General features: G+C 37.1%; 1 protein-coding gene across 1 annotated transcript in view; it reads right to left on the reverse strand.

Moving 5' to 3' along the window:
• Positions 1-19,861, reverse strand: part of WDR49 (WD repeat domain 49) — a gene marked incomplete at both ends in the record, with an annotated part of 129,708 nt that overhangs the window by 64,569 nt on the left and 45,278 nt on the right. The window contains one exon of the mRNA XM_080803291.1: positions 11,707-11,940. Coding sequence (XP_080659417.1) covers positions 11,707-11,940 — 234 coding nt within the window. The remainder of the gene's footprint in view (positions 1-11,706; positions 11,941-19,861) is intronic.

Below are 19,861 nucleotides of genomic sequence, written 5' to 3' on the forward strand. Positions count from 1 at the left end.
ATAGGTGGAATTTAAGAAACAAAACAGATGAACATGTGGAAAGGAAAAAATAGAGTGAGAAAGAGGGAAGCAAACCATAAGAGACTCTTAAGGACAGAGAATAAACTGAGGGTTGATAGAGGGATGTGGGTGGGGGATGGGCTAAATGGGTGATGGGTATTAAGGAGGGTACTTGTTATGATAAGCACTGGGTGTTATATGAAAGTGATGAATCCCTAAGTTCTACCCCTGAAACTAATATTACACTATATGCTAATTAACTAGAATTTAAGGAAAATTTTGAAAAGAATTACATTTGACTTTTCCTTAGAAAACATGCAATCAAAAAGCGAGTCAAATGAAATATTTAAAGTGTTAAGAAGGAAAAAAAAAAAACCTACCAATCTAGAATTCTGTATCTTGTGAAGATAACCTTAAAAATAAAGGAGAAATAGACTTTCTCAGACAAACAAAAATTAAGAAAATTTGTTCCTAGTAGACCTTTCAAAATATGTTAAAAGTTCTTTAGAGAGAAAAAAATAATTTAAGTCCAGAAATGAGATCTACATGAAAAAGGAAGGACATTAAAGAAGGAATAAGTGAAGGTAGAATAAAAACTTATATTTTTCTTATTCTTAATTGATCTAACAGAGCAACAATAATACCAACAATATATTAAATTGCATATGCTTATGTATACATATATGATTATATACAAATATATGCTTACATGTAAGGGAAATGAATGATGCCAAACATACAGGAGAAAGGAGGGAGGAATTAGATTATTTTGTTATTATAAGGTACTAAAATCACTTGTGAAGTAATATAGTGTTATTTTAAAGTGGACTTGGATTTGTTATAAATGTATACTGAAAACTCTAGAGCAACCATTTTTAAAAAGTTAAAAATAAATATAACTGATATGTTAAGAAAAGAGAGGAAATAGAATAATTTTAAATGCTCAGTTAAAATCATGAAAGTCAGGGGCACCTTGGTGGCTCACTCATTAAGCTTCTGCCTTTGGTTCAGGTCATGATCCCGGGGTCCTGGGATTGAGCTCTATGTTGGGCTCCCTGCTCTGCAAGGAGCCTGCTTTACCCCCACCAATTCCCCCTGCTTGTGTTCCCTCTTGCTGTCTCTCTCTGTCAAATAAATAAATAAAATTTTTTTAAAAATAAAAATAAATAAATAAAACCATGAAACTCAGAAAAAAGAGTAGAAGATAGAAATAGGAACAAAGAGCAAGGGCAACCAAGAGAAAACAGTAACAAATATGAAAGCTATTAATCCAATTATACCAACAATCACTTTGAATGTCAATGGGTTTAATGAACCAATCAAGCCAGATTATCAGATTGGATCAAAAATCAAGACCTAGGGATGCCTGGGTGGCTCAGTAGGTTAAGCTGCTGCCTTCGGCTCAGGTCATGATTCCAGGGTCCCGGGATAGAGTCCTGCATCGGGCTCCTTGCTCGGCAGGGAGCCTGCTTCTCTCACTGCTTCTGCCTGCTTGTGTGTTCTCTCTCTCTCTCTCTCTCTCTCTCTCTCGGGCAAATAAATAAAATCTTAAAAAAAAAAATTTTTTTTTTAAATCAAGACTTAACTATATAGTGTAAAAAGAAACTCAATTTAAATATAAAAACACATATAGATTTAAAGTAAAATGGCCAAAGAAAGATATATCATGCTAACATGAATCAAAAGGAAACAAGAATAGCTATTAATTCCAGACAAAGTACACTTTAGAGCAAGGAAGTTAGTACGGATGAAGAGGGGCACAAAAGGTCAAACCCCCAAGAAAACAACAAGCATTAATATGTATGACCCTAACAACTGCATCAAACTACATGAGACAAAACTTGTAGAAATGCAAGGATAAATACATTAATCCACTTTTATAGTTGAAGATTTCAATACTACTCTATCAGAAAGGGACAGAACCAGCAGGCAGAAAATCAGTAATGATATGTTGAACTCAAAAACATCACCAATCAAGTGGATATGAATATAAAATAAACTACTTCATATAAAAACAGCAAAAGATACATTTTTCTCAAGTTTGTATGGAATATTCACCAAAGTAAATGGTATTTGGGGACATAAAACACATGTTAACAAATTTCAAAGAATAAAAATCATACAATCTCTGGTCTCAGACCACAATAAAATTAAACTAGAAATCAATAACAGAAAGATAACTGGAAAAATCCCAAAATACTTGGAAATTAACTAGCACACTTCTAAATAACACATAGGTCAAAGAAGAACTCTCAAGAGAAATTTTAAAAATATTTTTAACTAAATTAAAATGAAAATACAGCTCCTGTATGGCTCAGCTGGTTAAGCATCTGCCTTTTCAACTCAGGTCATGATCTCAGGGTTCTGGGATTGAGCCCTGCATTGGGTTCCCTGCTCAACGGGAAGTCTGCTTCTCCTTGTCCTTCTGCCCCTCCCTCTACTCATGCTCTCTTTCTCAAATAAATAAATAAAATCTTTAAAAGTAAATAAAATGAAAATACAGGGGTGCCTGGGTGGCTCAGTTGGTTAAGCCACTGCCTTCGGCCCAGGTCATGATGCCGGAGTCCTGGGATCGAGTCCCATAGCTGGCTTCCCCTGCTCTGCAGGGAGCCAACTTCTCCCTCTCCCTCTGCCTCTCCCCCTACGTGTGCTCTCTCTCTCTGTCAAATAAATAAATAAAATCTTTTTTAAAAAAACACAAATAAAAAATTTTAGGATGCAGAAAAAGCAGAAATTAGAGGAAAATATACACATACGTTAGAAAAGAAAAAAGAAAAGCTAACACAAGTAAAAGTAAGTGGAAGAAAAAAAATTAAAATGAGAGCAGAAATCAATGAAACTAAAAACCAAAAATTAATGAAGTCAATGGAATCAAAAGCTGGCACTTTAAAAAGATCAAGAAAATTGATAAGACTCTAGCCAGGCTAAGTAAGAAAAAAAGAGAGAGAGAGAGAGGATACAAATTACTCATATCAGCAGTGAAAGAGGAGACACATCACTGAAGACTCCATATACATTAAAAGGATAATAGAGGAATACTATAAAAACTCTATGTCTACAAATTTGACAACCTAGATGAAATTGGCCAACTTATTTAAAGACACAATCTTCCCAAACTCACACAAGAAGAAATAGACATAAACCAAGTTCAAACAGGCCTATATCAATGAAAAAAATTAAATCAATAGTTAATCATATCCCAAAACAGAAAGCAGGCCGAATGGATTCATTGGTAAATTCTATGAAACATTTAAGGAAGAAATAATGCCAGTTTACTACAATCTTGTTGAGAGGATGGAAGCAGAGGGAATACAGGCCAGCATTACCCTGATACCAAAACCAAATGAAAACATTACAGAAAAGAAAACTACAGCCCAATATGTTTCATGAACATAGATACAAAAATACTTAACAAAATAATAGCATATCAAATCCAACAACGCATAAAAAGAATCATACAGAATAACCAAGTGAAATCTATCCCAGGTATGCAAGGCTGTTTCACATCTGAAAATCAATTAACGCAATCCATCACATTAATAGGCTAAAAAAGAAAAATCATGTGATCATATTAATAAATGCAGAAAAAGCATTTGACAAAATCCAACATCTATTTATGGTAAAAATTACCAGTAAGCTAGTAATAGAGGGGAACTTCCTCCACTCGATAGAGTATTTGCAAAAAACTTACAGCTAATATCATACTTAATGGTGAGAAATGTGAAGCTTTCCCTACTAAGATCAGGTAAAAGGCAAGGATGTTACCTCTCATCACCTCTTTTCAATACCATATAGAAACTTTACCTAATGCAATAAGACAAGTAAAGAAAATAAACAATATAAAGATTAGAAAGGAAGAAATAAACTGTCTTTGTTAGCAGATGTGATCCTATCTGTAGAAAATATAAAAATCAACAGAAAAACTCCTGGAACTAATAAGTAATTACAGCCAGATTGCAGGATACGAGGTTAATATGCAAAAGTCAATCGGTATCCTATATAGCAGCAAGGAAAAGTGGAATTTGAAAATAAAACTGTAATACCATTTACACTATCATCCATGGAAATTAAATACTTAGGTTAGGTATAATCTAACAAAAATGAATAAGGTCTATCTGACATAAATTACAAAACTCTGATAAATAAAATCAAAGAACTAAATAAATGGAAATATTCCATGTTCTGTGGATAGGAAGACTCAATATTGTCAAGATCTCAGTTCTCCCCAACTTAATCAATATATTCCAGCAATGCAAATTAAAATCCCAGTAAGTTATTTTATGGATATTGACAAGCCAATTCTAAAGTTCATATTCAGAAACCAAAGACCCATATAAGCTAACACAATATTATAAGAAAGGAATAAAATTAGAAGACTGACACTATCAACTTCATGATTTACCAAAAAGTGCAATGAAGACAGTGGTAATATTGGCGTAAGAATAAACAACTAAATCAATGGAACCAAATAGACCCCAAAACAGATGCACATAAATAGAGTCAACTGATCTTTAACAAAAAAGCAAAAGCAATATAATCGAAAAAGAACAGTCTTTTCAAGAAGTGGTGCTGGAACAACTGGACATCGATGTGTAAAAAGATTACTCTAGACACAGACTGAACACTGTTCACAAGAATTAACAAAATGGATTACAATATAGGAGGAAACTTAAATAACCGTGGGTTTGGCAGTAACTTTTTAGGTAAAACACTGAAGGTATGGTCCATGAAAGAAATCACTGGTAAGCTGAACTTCATTAAATTTAAAAATATCTACTCTGCAAAAGACACTGTCAAGAGAATGAAAAGATAATCCACAGGTCGGGAAAACTTATTTTCAAAATAAGTTTGATGAAGCACTGTTATCCAAATATACCAAAAAACTCGGAAAATTCAACAGTAAAACAACCCAATTTAAAAAATGGGCCAAAGAACTTAACAGACACCTCACCAAAGAACAAAAACAAATGGCAGATAAACATCTGAAAAAATGCTCCACATCATAAGTCATTGGAGAAATAGTAAAACAACGCATGCAGTACCACACATCTATTAGAATGACCTAAATCTGGAACACTGACAACATCAAATGCTGATGAGGATATAGAGCAGTAGGAACGTTCAGTCACTGCTGGTGTGAAAGCAGACTGGTGCAGCTACCTTAGAAGGCAACTCGCCTTCCTTTTTTTTTTTTTAAACAAAACTAAACATATTCTTACCATTCAATCCATAAATCATGTTTCTTAGTATTTTTCCAAAGGATTAGGAAATCTATGTCCACACGAAAGCCTATGCATGAATGTTTATAGCAGCTTTATTCATAATGGCTGATACTTGGAATGGAAGCAACCAAGATGTGCTTCAGTAGATGAATGAATGAATAAATCGTGGCACATCCATCGAGTGGAATACTATTCAACATTTTAAAAAATGAGATATTGAGCCATTCGAATACACAGAGGAGACACAAATGCATATTACTGAGTGACAGAAGCCAATCTGAAAAGGCTGTATGCTATAATGGTAAATGCATGTGATTATAAATTTGTCTAAACTCATAGAATGTATCATACTAATATTGACCCTACTGTAAACTGCAGTTACACCTGGTGATGATGATGTGTCAATATAGATTCATCAGTTGCAACAAATGTACCACTCTAGTGGGGGATGTGGATAATGGAGGAGGGGATACATATGGGAGGATAGGGGAATATGGTGCATTTCTGTACTTTCTACTCAATTTTGTTATGAACCTAAAAGTGCTCTTAAAGAAACAAATTCTTAAAAAAAAAAAAAAAAAAGAGGGAACCTGGGTGGCTCAGTGGGTTAAGCCGCTGCCTTCGGCTCAGGGCATGATCTCAGGGTCTTGGGATCGAGTCCCGCATTAGGCTCTCTGCTCAGCAGGGAGCCTGCTTCCCCCCTCCCCCTCTACCTGCCTCTCTGTCTACTTGCAATCTCTCTGTCAAATAAATAAATAAAATCTTAAAAAAAAAAAAAAAAAAAGGCCGAGACTGTGATGACGAGACAGGCTGAGGAAAGGGTCCTCTCCTACTCTTCTGTTGGATTTCACGTGGCTTTCATGGAGAATATTTCACAATATCCATCAAGGCTACAGACATAAATACTCTCTGACCCAAAAATTTCAGTTCTAGGAATTTATTCCACAGATGTTTTCTCACCCGTGCTGAAAGTTGTGTCAAGGTTAAAAACCACTACGTTATTTGTAATCTAAAATGCTGAAATCAATCCAAGCTAATACATTTTGATACACCCATGTAACAGAATACTGTGCAGCTGTAAAAAAGAAAGAGGATACTCTAGGTAATGAGATAAAATGATCTCTAGGCTGGATTGTTAGGTGAAAAATCAGTGTACAGAACGGTGTTTCTGTGCACAATATGCTATCATTTGTGTAAAAAACACTTAATATTGATTCTTAAATATTAAGAATTATACATATCCCTATTTAAATGTAAGTCTACATACATACCTCTGTATGGATAGAATAGCCCTGAAAGGGGGCTCCTGAAAGTCATGAAAACTGCTTGCCTCCAGGGAAGGAAGATAGGTAGAGATGGGTAAGAAGAAATTTTCACCATATATCCTTTTGTCCTTTTGAGTTTTGTAGCATTGAAATGAACTATCCCTTGCAAGTTAATCACATTTAAATACGCACATGCATATGTGTGTGCGTGTGCATGTGTGCGCACACATATATGTTTTGGAGTAACACTAAGACTAGGATACTTCCCATGTCTGCAACAAGTGACCAGAACTCAGGGCCTTGGGACTGACATGTAACTAAGTACAACCTTAAGCTGACAACTGAAGAAAAGCCGTGTTATTAAAAGGCAGGTCACTTGGAGCCCAGCAAATAAGGCAGACAAAGAGAAAGTTTTCATCAATGTTCATCCAGCTCTGTTCAAAAGAGAAACTCGTTGATTTGGCCTTAAATACAAGCACTAAAGAGGGAGGTATAATGTCTTGTAAGGTGGAAATACATTTCCCTCAAGCTTGTCCACTTTCCTTTACTCAGATTTACAATCACCAAGGGAGCACCCAGTCGAATTGGTTAGATGCTCATATGTCTCAATTCCCAAAAGATGGTGTGCAGAAGAGAGGACAGGAGATGCATCGTCACTAGAAAATTATAGCCCGGCCCCATTTTTAATGAATGATCTGACTTGATGTTTGCTGTGGTTGCATTAGAGTTGGTCCTCAAGAAACAGCACCAGTCTGGCTAAAGTAAAGAAGGTCTAGTCTTCAAATTTTCAAAGTGAACATCCCATGCCGGATTATGGGAACCTCACCAATGACCTCAGGGGTCCTGCTGGGGGCAGCCAGGCAGCCGCTGACATGTCTCTTTATGTAACCATGCATGTGATTAATTTTACTCCCAGAGACTGGGTAAAATGGTAAGATTCTGGGAGGCAATTTGTGTATCAAATTATCTAATATGCATATATTTGAACCTAGAAATGCATTCCTAAGCTCCTACCCTAGAGAGATAATGTCATGAGTGTGAATATATTTATGCACAAAAAAATTCATAATAACAAAATTCTCATCAAGGCAAATGGATCAGTAAATTATGATACGCATATACAATGGGATACTGTGCTGCTTTTTAAAAATGATGAAGTAGATCTACATTTTAGATACAGGGAAATATATTCATATATATTATTCTAATATATCATAAAATAAAAGCGTTTACAGAATGATATTTATATAAAATATTCTATGCAGAGAGATTTTAGAACATGTTGATGATATTTCCTCAATACTTAGTTCCTTGTTTGAGCTTACTGCATGGTTTTAATTTCTTATAAGTACATAGTATTTTACAAAAATAAGTTATTTAAATAATAAAAATGGTTAACATCATTATCTACCAAAATGTGATGATGCCTAAATATCTAGTCTGACTATAAATATGTCCTAGATGCAAGACAAACTGAAACATTGCCTATTTTACAGAAACACATAAACCCCCATCATTAGGATGAGACCCATAGTGATAACTCAGAAATTTTACCTATTCCATTTTATAGGAAACCTACAAATACATTTTTTAAAGTTTCCTAACCTTCATGGGTTTTTAATAAAAGCTTCATTTAAGAACTCAGTGCAAAGACAGTTCATTACAACTGCCCCCAGGATATTGAGTTACTTTGATTCTTTCAAAATTAGGCATTCCAGGGACTCCTTCATCCTGTCCCAACTTGTTCTGCTGCTAGCTGTGAGGGCACGCTTTGCTGGGTGAAGAAAAGCACATGCTTTCTTTTAAAAGATTTTGTGGGGCTTAATATCACTTTCTTAGATGAGGGTGCGAGGATATACCAAAAGCCAAGAATATAAAGAAAAGTCACAGACTGCACCAAGTTGCTTTTTATATAGGGATTATGTGGGGTCTCCGCCCAATATCAAACAGAATGAAACATCTATAAAGTGTGGTCAACATGTTCAAATGACAACAGAAAGGAAGGTTTTCATTAAACTCAAAAACAGAGCCTACAAAAAGGCACCAAACCAGATAACCACAGAGCAAGTGCCAGTGGACTTGGAAGGGTTCCTTTTGAACTTGGAATGAGAAGGGGTGAGAATTCACCAAACCTAGCCATTGAGCATATATTCGATACTCATATATTTGATACTAGGGAGTTGTAGGAAAATACCGAAGTGGGAAACAAGGATCTTTCCCTTACACCATAAACAGGAGGAGAGAAAAATGGGAGTTCAGTGTCTGAATGTGAAAGAACGAGAAACGTGAGCAATACTCTAAGAGGGGAAAGGGGAGACGTAAGTGCGGGGTATCCCTGAAGACTTCAGGAGCTGAGAAGACCACAGATGGGCTCTGGGACTGAATATTTATGAGCAGGAACCGCAAGAGCTGTGGAGAGAAGAGGCAGGATAAACAACTACCTCACCTGAAGGGGTGTTCCTGCACAAAGCCCCACTCAGGGTCCCCTCCCCCATCCTAACTCCTCCCACCCTCTGCTTTCACGTGACACATGGTGAAAATAAAGATGAAGGAATATCAAGAAGTTAGTAAAGAAAAAAGTGGCACAGAGCACTCGCATTTAACCTGAGAGGTATGGGGGGCCGGGGGAGCCTTGCTAAGGCTGGCCGTGTGGGAGGAAGGAGGGCTGCTCCTGAGAGGCAGGCCACTGCAAGGCAATGCTGGAGGGAATCCGTGCTGTTACTGTTTTCATGTCTGTGCTCCCCACCACATGCCCAGCCCCTACCACCACACACACATATTGAAGCGTCAGTAAACTGAAGCTTAGACATGAGAAGCTAGCTGCCCAACATCTGCACTCTGATCTAACTCGACGGTTCTCAAAACTTTTGCTCTTGGGATTCCTTCACCCTCTTAAAAATTATTGAAGAATTACAAACAGCTTCCATTTATAGGGGAGATAGAGACAGAGAGAGAGAGAGACTGACTATGTATCTACCATATTGGAAATATAAACTGAGCAGATGTGAAAACACAGGAATACAAAAGCATATACTCCTTTAGCCATCAGAGCAATGATGTCATCACTCGTTGTGTAGCCTCTAGAAAACTCCACTTACACTCATGAGACAGAAAGAGTGACAAAAACAAACAAGTTAATGATATGATGAAAACAGTCTTGATTTTACAGATTCACTGAAAGAATGTGAGTCCCCCTACAGGTCTGAGGTCACACTGTGGAAATTGCTGTTTTAACCTCAAATCCATGCTTTTGCTCAGGCCTCTTTTGAAGGTGCTCATGCTATAACTTCTGTCTGGAACTGCTTCCTTCTTCTAGAGAATCCTGCTACAAGACTTCAGGGCCCTAGTCTGTCACCCACCCCAGGCCCAGGCAGAACTGATCACCTGCCATGGACAGCACTTTGCTCTTATCTCTACTTCATTTTACTGGATTCCATTTTTCCTTTGTGAGTTAGTAATGTGCCTGCCTTCCCTTCTTTCATCCGTCAGCTCCATAATGAGCACCTGCCAGCAACGAGCACCAAGAAGTCCTGGGCCTGAGTCTCCCTGAACTACTGGAACAAAGAAACTATAGTGGATGAATCTGCTTCCTCATTCCTGGCACCTGGACTTGTTCAAAACTGTTTTATTTACTTTGTCTAATTACTCTGAAATGATAAATTATCACTGGTGGATGGCACTGTGGATGATACTGTTTTCTTTGTTCTTAACCGCAATACATTTTTATAGTGATAAATGCAATACAATGTTGACGTATTTCTCTGTAGCTTGGCCACTAATTGTTAATACTTATGCACGAAATGAGCAGCTCTATGTACTTTATATACATATTAATGTTTTTAATTAGTTATGCTCTCGACAGCAGAAGTAAGTAGAGGTATGAACACCCAACTCAGTTGCACAGTGAGTCTTCCTACAGCTTAATACCCTATGTGCATATTCCATCGTTCCCTGTAACGTGCATGTATTTGCGTTATCTTAGCTCTATCTTCCTGTCCCATCTCCTGAATCCCTCATGGAATATTGCTCATCTAATGGCCAGACGACATTGGATCTTAACATCTACATACAAACCTAGCTTCTTAACTCTGCAGCTCTCAACTAGCAAAAAATGTTCTCCTGGAAATAAATAACATCTCTTGCTCGGCCACCAGGGAGCCGAAATTAACCGGCTGCCTTCGTAAAGTTCAGTAAAACATTTCCGGGGGAATGTTCCCTGCAGATGGAATTCAAAATGGATTATTTCGTAAAGGACTTTTATCTCCGAGAATAACCAGAAAACAGAGAGTTTGAAGCAGTGACATGACACACTACTCATTACTAACAAAGGGCTTTCCACCCTCTCGCACAAAAACCCAACTACTCATTTCGGCGCAAATGCAGAAGCTTCTGCAGAAGGGAAGGGAAGCATGGGTCGGAGTTATTGTTTAATTGGCCGCAAGCTGGTTACGGGGCTCTCTGCTGGGCTCCTGCTGTGCAGTTACGATGAGTCCTGAAGTGATGGAGGCAGCGGAATAACTTCCCTCCGGTGCCTCTCCCTCCATGACACCACACGCCTGCTCACCCTGTCCTCTGAGAAGGCCTGCGGTCTGGGCGGCATGTTCGCTCCAGAGGAGCTGCGGCTTCTTCATTGACATTCAGGTAGTGCTCCCATAAGCAAAGGCTGCAAAGTGTCATTAAAGTGGTGGGGAGACAAACAACACTCGTGCTGCATACCAAGTGGCACCACATTTAACTGAATCATTTTATTATGAATACATTCCGGGCTGCCACTGTGAGCCACTGGTGTAAAATATGCTGGCAAAATGGATCTCTGCTAATTACATTTCATGCATATTTCAGAACTTTCCACCGGGATACGGGAGGCTGGCGTTCATAAAATAGAATTTTACAACCAGGTTCACTTGCATTTGGCATCGAGACCCAAACGAGCGAGTAACAAACAGAAGTTCAATTACATTGCATGTTTTGTTTGTTTTCGCTGGAATATTGTAATTCCTTATAACTCTATCTGTGCCACCGTGGTCCCTGGCTGCAAATGAAATCACTCTTCAAATCCACCTGAACACACATCATTGCAGAAAAGTACATAGCTATTAAATCATTTCTTTCCCACATTTTTTTTTCTGTATGTGTCCTCAGTTGCCTTAGGTTGAATTAAAGGAATGAGCCTCTGGACCTGGGGACTTGTCAGGAGAGTGACAGAAAAGCATCATTACCTGCTTCAAGACCGAACTGTAAAGAACACAAGTGACTGCTTTCTTGTGGCTCTTCACCCTTGTGCTGGCCTCGCTTTTCATCGCCAACAATGCAAGCTGGTTATTAAATGAGATGAAAAGCCGTCCATGGGCTTCATCAAAGTGGAAGAGACATCTGAAGTCCTGACTTTTGGGGAAAGAACAAGCTATCCTCTGGATGGACAGCTGGTGCTGAATATCCCAGAGTCTCAAAACCTGGATAAAAAGTGATCAAGTCATAGGAACATGTCAAGAACAATTGCAATTTTTTAGCCAGAACTGTTTCTAGTTCACGCTCAACCCCAGGCAGACAGTTGTTTCCTCCATGGTGCTGATTGTTCATGCTTCTGTCATGGCACATAGTTTTCTTATCTCCTTATCCATTTAAATGTCTTCCCACTTGTAGTCTTCCCCAGGAAAGGACTGTGTTTTGTCTCAGTCCCCTGAAGAGTGCTGTATGCACTTTTGGCAGGCAGAGTAATACTCCCCCACAAATGTCCAAGTCCCCATCCCTGCAATGTGTATGTTATTTGCATGGCAAAAGGGATTTCCCAGGTGTGATAAATTAAGGACTTTGAGATGAAGAGATTATCCTGAATGCTATGGGTGAGTCCAATGTCATTATAAGGGAGATTAGAGTGATGGGGTGGGAGAAAGACTCTAGTTTCACTGGCTTTGAAGATGGAGGAAGGGGGCCATGTGCCAAAGAAGCTGGAAAAGGCAAGGAAAGGGATTCTTCCCCAGAGCTTCCAAAAAGAGGAGCCCTGCCAGCGCCTTGATTTTAGCTCAGTGAGACCCATGCTGGAATTCTAACCTGCAGAACACAAATACATTTGTGTTGTTTTAAGCCACTGAGTTTGTGGTTGTCACATTACCAACTGAAAAGTAATACGGTCTCTTTCTTTAATATATATGATATATATTATAATCTCTATATAGTTATATACACACATGAATATATTATATCACTATATAGTATAAAATATGTATTATATACATATTACATATATACATATACATTGTATGTGTGTGTGAAATAAAAGACGGTATTAAGGGAAATCAAGTTCACATAAACCTCAGACATTAGATTCTTATTCAAACACAGATAATCAAGACAAAAATGACATGCAGATGGTATGAGACAAACACTGAAGAAAACAGGAAGAGTGGCTTTGCAGGTGCACATGTTGCGGCTGTCAGCCATGGTACAAAATTAACACAGGCAGTGAGGGAGAGTTGAAAGGAAGACAGTAAAAAATCCCTCCAAGAGATGCTAACAGGCAAGTTCTAGGACTAGACTTCTTGTTCTAATCTTTGTTCTGTCCCTCACTAGAGGGGGACCTCTAGCAAGTTTCTTTGCCTCTCCTAGGTTTTGATGTAGTACCTACTTCATCCAGCACTATGAAGATTGAACCAGACTCCATGTCAAGAATTTAGCAGGATGGGGGCACTTGGGTGGCTCATTTGGTTAAGCAGCTGCCTTCGGCTCAGGCCATGATCCCAGGGCCCTGGGATGGAGCCCCACATTGGGCTCCCTGCTCAACAGAGAGCCCGCTTCTCCCTCCTCCTCTGCCTGCTGCTCTGCTAACTTGTGCTATCTCTCTAAGAAATAAATAAAATCTTAAAAAAAAAAAAAAAGAATTTAGCATGCTGACCATCATGTAATAAGTGTTCAATAGTTTCATTATTAAATGCATTTTGTTATGTTTTCATTGTGTAAATATCAGAACTGAAGAGGTTCTTTCAAATTAGCCAGTCTATCTTATCCAATGTAAGACTTATTCCTCAACAATCTATAAAAAATGGTCTCTGTTTAAGTGAGTGTTTATAACTCCAGAAGGCAGGCAACCCTGCAGTTCTTAATGTATTTTAAATCATACACTCTTTGGGAAAATAAAATGTTCAAAAATGATGGTCTATCTCTGCCTCCTAAATGCATGTACCCATATATGTACACAATTTTCCATATAATTTCTTTGGGTACATAGACATGAATAGCCTTCATACATATGTACAGATCTTGGGAATCCACAGGATAGAAATCCCTACAGTATTTTTAAGTATGTTCAGCCGAAGACGTCCTTTTCTACCTCTTGATTCTACGTCTTTTCCTACATCTACATAGGTCTCTTCTTCTACATCTTGTCTTGGGTAAATGATCCCAGTTCCTTTTAACCATCTTACTATCAGAACTCACTCCACCACGGCAGGCTCCTAATTCTCTCACTCTGTTTGCACTTTCTCTCCCGGGGAGGACCATCATTCAAACGCTGTTTACTTTAAACACCATGGTTGCCTACATCCGTGGTCCAAAATTCAATAGTCCTGGAGGGCTTTATTCTCAATCCAGCCTTTTCAACCCCAGGTGCTACTCCTCAGGGACAGTCTTTTTTAATGTTTTTTTATTTTTTATTTATTTGGAGATAGCTTCCTTTAACCTTCCTGAGTTACAGATTTCTCCGTAACACCCAGTAATAGCAGTGTGACTGTGTGTGTTTGTGTGTGTGTGTGTGTGTGTACATATCATATGGTGATCAAAGGACTCTTACATTTGAAAGTAAAGAGGTTAATTACATTTTTTCCCTCCCTTTTCATTCCCCCAATCTAAACTTTTTCTTCTGGTTCTATTGGTTGTGATACTTTCAGATTATATACTCCTTACACATGAATTACTGCATTATCAATTTAAGGCAGTATCTCTCCACTCATCAAAATATAAGATGAACCCTTGAAGGTCCTCAAGGACGTATGTTAAGCATGGTGCTCAGAATGGAGTCAATATTTCAGGGATGTTCTAACCACTGTTAGAGGTTCCGTGACTTCTTTAAACCATTTACTTTTACATTATGAATAAGTCACTCCATCATGAATGTTGCTTACCTCGAAGTTCTGACTGTGCAAAATTCTAAATATTAATCCCATGAACAAATAATCAAGCCAGACGTCTGCCATTACCTTCAGAAATCTGATCTATTAAGCCAAGACTAGCATTTTTCTTACTTTTGAGTCAAAGTTTCAAAGTATGACAATATAATCTTGAATCCTAGTTCAATTATATTGACAATTCCTCCCTGATTTGCCCACATATCCCATGAGACTTAGTAGGTGTCAATAGGTATTTTTTTAATTTGTTGAACATTGTGCCTCACCTAATAACTAAGTCTTTATCCAGCTCATTGGTGGAGATCATTAGCTCAGATGAAGTCCAAGAATACAAAACCCCATAAAATTTTACTTCACTTCTGCATGGCTATTCACCCAATTATAGACCTCATAATCCTCAATGACATTTTATGAAACTTTTCAACATCTTATATAAATAACTATGCTTGATGGATAGGGTAACCTCTCCATTTACCAACAATTATAACAAACTTAAAATGACCTAGTCAACCCCTGCCAGGCAAACAGCATTACCAATCATTCTAACCCCAAGAATATATATTCGTGAAGTAAATTGTTTTGTTTGTTTGTTTTTTGTTTTTTGGCAAGAATTTTTCATTAAAGAACTCAATCTGGTTCTTAAACATTACTAAATTGTTTTTATTTAAAACATTCTGGCAACTCTCCAGAATATATTTTTCCTCAAAAATATAAATTCTACAAGAACTAAGACCTGCAAGTATTTTTCCAAGTGTGTGTCCTAAATAAAAATAGAATTGATAAACTGTTATTTTGAATGTGAAAGCCACAAGATTAGACACATCTATATCATTTTCAAACACTCATATTGCTTATAATAGTCATACCCTCATTGTTCAGAATCCTGTCTTCTTTAGTATGGACTCCCTTCTAAAAAGTAGAAACTAACTTCACATCAGAATAATAATCTGGGGAATGGTTGAATATAGATTAATAATAACTCAACAGTATTAGTGGTCTATAATTTCCACAGAATCATTTTCCACCATGTTGTTCAAATAATTTATATTGCCTTTAATATTTTATTGACATATAGTCACATAAATTAAATGAAAAATTAAAAATAGATGAGTAATAACCTCTAGTCTATGATAGGTTAGTTCTTGTCATTAGCAATTAAAATAGGAAACATGTTTTTTATCAAAATGTGCATGTTCATTATTTTTTCTTAAAATTGTTTTTTTGTTCTGCTTTCCTTTCTTCCTTCAAAGAACCCTAACTCTCTTAATTACTGATCCCTGATCCCATTAAGTCCCCTTCCATCTTTAATTCTCTGATTTTTCTCTCTGCTGAGGATGGAAGCAACAACATCGATATATTAACATCAATGCACAAAACAGTGTTCTGGCTGTCATCTAGCAATCATATCGCAGTATGTGACCTCCCACATGTTTTTCAGTTTTTTTCCACACTACCACATTCTGTATGAGTGGTTCTTAACCTTGACATTAGAAACACCTGCCGTGCCTTAAAAATCACCTGTTTGGGTCCTTTTGCCAGGCCTATTAAATCAGAATCTCAAGGATGGGGTTCAGGCATTAGTTTTTTTGGTTTTTGGTTTTTGTTTTTTTTTTAATTTCCCAAGCATTTCCTTTGCATTGTACCTTGACTTCTCTACACGGTTTTAAGGTCAATGCTAATATCCCTGAACAAGAAGTCTTTCTCTCAGCTTAATCAGTAATATCATGTGGCTTGATTTAAAGCAGATAACTGTATTCCCCTTCTTTCCTAATCAGTCTTTATCCTTTTAATCATGAAAAATGTCTCACATTAATTAGGTTTTATTAATCAAGTCCTTTGACAAAATGTAACTTAAATATCTAGTTAGTATTTGAGAAGCATGGGTTCTTCTCTTTGATATTCAGGTTGACTTCTGGGATAGAATTAGGCCACAGTTCAGAAAGAAATATATTTAATAATAATTTTCATTCCAGATTTCCTAGTGAGGTTTTCTTTATTCTTAGTAGGAAGAATAAACTAACAGACACCTAAGCTTAAAAATCACAACTGAAAATTGACACTTTTTAATTTATATTTTCCACAAATTTTGATCTAAACTGTACACTCTGTTTTCATCATGATACCTCAGATCTTGTGGTGTCTGTCCAAGCTCAGCCTTCCTAAGTCCAGTTCTTGAAATGGCGGGCTTTCTATTTCCTCACCATTTTTATATTAACAGAAATAAGTACGTAAAATTGTGATTTAGTATTGACAAAATTTAGCTCTTCACATAATTATAACGGCATATTATTTTTTGGCAAAACCTTTACCTTGTTTCAACTGTTAGCTATTTAATAACAATTATTCATATACGTTAGAACTAAAAATCAGTGGATTGACACCTGACACCTGGATTTTAATATTACTCAGATCTGTCAGCTTAGGTGTGTGATTTTACCTGTCCATTGCCTCGCCTTTCTCCTAAAGGGGCCCCTGCCAGCTCTGAAATTCTGTCAATTCCATCTAGAATGTACTAAAGTTGCTCAACCCATTATCTATAGATTCCAAAACAAAAATTCAAACAAATTTAGAAAGGGGCACTGTGAAGATCAGACTAGAGAAATGTAGGATGTCACCACATTTTCAGTCTAATTTTGCTGAAGAATTATTTTCTGCTCCCGTGGGGCACCTGGGTGGCTCAGTCCGTTAAGTGCCTGTTGGGCTCGGGTCATGATCCCAGGGTCCTGGGATGAAGGCCCATGTCAGGCTTCTTGCTCAGTGGGGAGCCTGCTCCTCCCTTCCATTTGTATTCTCACTTTCTCTCTCAAGTAAATAAATAAAATCTTTAAAAAGAATTTTTTCCTGTTCCTTACAAGAGACAGAATAATTTTACCTAGACATAATAAAACTAAACAATAGGAAAGTACATAAATAAAACTGTTACTTTGTACTGTAACTACTGTATTTATAAACAGGTAACTTCATGGATGGGTAGGTACATGGGCAGATGTATGGATAGATAGGGAATCTGTTTTCAGTGACCTTTGTAAAACCAAATGAGCATTATTTACATATTGGCAACACATCCAAGTTTAATTCAGAGTAGGAGGGGGAAAAAAAGATTCATAGTGTCCTAATAATGATATAAAAGCCAGGGAAAGGGAGAAAACAGACTCAGACGACTTTATCAAAATGAGACTTGTTTGGTTTCATCAAACACTCACTACTAACTCATGCCATCCTAGAGGGGATAGATATAAAATGAAATAAGAAAGAGAGAGAGAGTCTATATCAGTAAGGGATCTTGAGGACAGCAGTACAGCTCAGCTCTCTGGGGTAATCCACAAAAATGGATAGCCTACTTGCAGATGATGGGATAACAGGAACTGATGGAACTGGGTCTCCTGAATACTCCTTTATGTATTAACGAGCCTAGTTCTTCAGAATTTAAGCCTTTGGATAATCCACAAAAGCATCATCGGTGAACGCTTAAAGGCAATTTTGTTTGACATGATATATGCAAGCAAAAGTATTCTACTATATAACTCAGATAATGTTTTTTTATTCTGAAGTCATAGAACAGAGCTTCCTTTAAGAAATATTTTCACCAATTTTTTTTTTTTTTCCAGAACTGAAGTCAAACCTAAAATATTGGCTGGAAACTAAACTCTTCTCTTATGCTAACCATCTTTAAATTGTTATCATAACCATTATCTTCTCTCACTGTTGTTGCTTTGTTGTTGCTGTTGTTGTTGTTGTTTACATTCTTTTCAACAAGAATGAGAGAAGATATATAGCTCTAAGACTCAGATTTTTATTAAGTGGCTACATTCTATCACTGTACTTGAAAAATTCAAAATGTTTTCTAGCACTACGAATTTGTCTGTAAAAATCTCACCGATGCCCCAGTTCAAGTATAACAAATTTAAGTTTAATGAACTCAAGTTTAATAGACTTAACTAATACCAACATATTATTTCAGGTGCTCTCCTTTTCCGAAACAAAATTTACTTGGGAAATCAAAACAATTTCACTTACCTGGATTTTTTTTGCCATTATCTTTATTCACCTAACACTAAAATAGTTAACAAAATTTGTCGTAGTCTTCAAAAAAAAGCTGTCCAATTTTGCTTTTCAAAGATCATCATTCCTATTTTATTTTACAAAGTAAACTTAAACACTTTACATTTTAAATCCGTCTTTCTTTTCTTTCACTTTCTCTTTCTTTTCTTTCTTTCTTTCTTCCCACTTAAGATTTATACTAACAACAGCTTTGAAGGAAATAAGTGAAAACCAGCTAGAACAAGAGAATTTGGGTTTAAGTATCATTGCAGACTAGGTTTTCACAGGGGGTCTTTCTGCTTCAAAGAAACACAACTCTGAATAAGCGTAATTTTTACTGCCTTTCTGGGTCTTCAGGGAGTGGGGACCATCTCCACAGGTCCAAAAGAAAAAAAGTGGGAAAAGAAACAAACTTAAAATGGAAACAGGGAACAGTAGGCCTAAATGAAGAGACTGCAACCAGGAGTCTAAGCCTTGGATCATCAGCAAGGTGGAGGCACCGAGGCGAGACTGTTAGATGAAACTGGACAACAGACAAGAAGAATAATCACCTCAGGATGGTAATTATCCTTGTTTCCACCTTCAGGAACAAACAGAAATCTCTGGAGAAAGCATCTTCAGGTTAGTTCCTCAGAATGCCTAGAGTTTAGCAACAGCAACAAATGAGGGGACAATAAAAGGGAGCCAAACATAAAAATGAAACAAGTCACCCTGAGGGAGAACCACCAGAGTAGCAAATGCCAGATTTAGATCTCTAAGCACTCCAGATACTGAAATTCTTGGATAAGAACATACAATAATGAAACTGAAATTAAAGAGCTAGAAATCAAAAATCCACAAATAAGCCAGCACCAAAAAAGTATTCAAAATTACCAGGCAGTTAAAAAAATGTTTTGGAAAAAAAAATCTATATTAAAATTAAAAACTCAATGAATGGGTTATATAGAAAGTGGGCACACCCTGATTATAAACATTTACATTAAAATCAAGAATATGTTAATGAGGGTGCCTGGGTGGCTCCGTGGGTTAAAGCCTCTGCCTTCAGCTCAGGTCATGACCCCAGGGTCCTAGGAAGCAGCCCCAGGTTGAGCTGTCTGCTGGGCAGGGAGCCTACTTCCCTTCCTCTGCCTCTTTGCCTACTTGTGGTCTGTCAAATAAATAAATTAAAAAAAAAAAAAAACACCTAAAAAAAAAAAAGAATATGTTAATGTGC

The sequence above is a fragment of the Martes martes genome, assembly GCF_963455335.1.
Source record: "Martes martes genome assembly, chromosome: 1".
NCBI lineage: Eukaryota > Metazoa > Chordata > Mammalia > Carnivora > Mustelidae > Martes > Martes martes.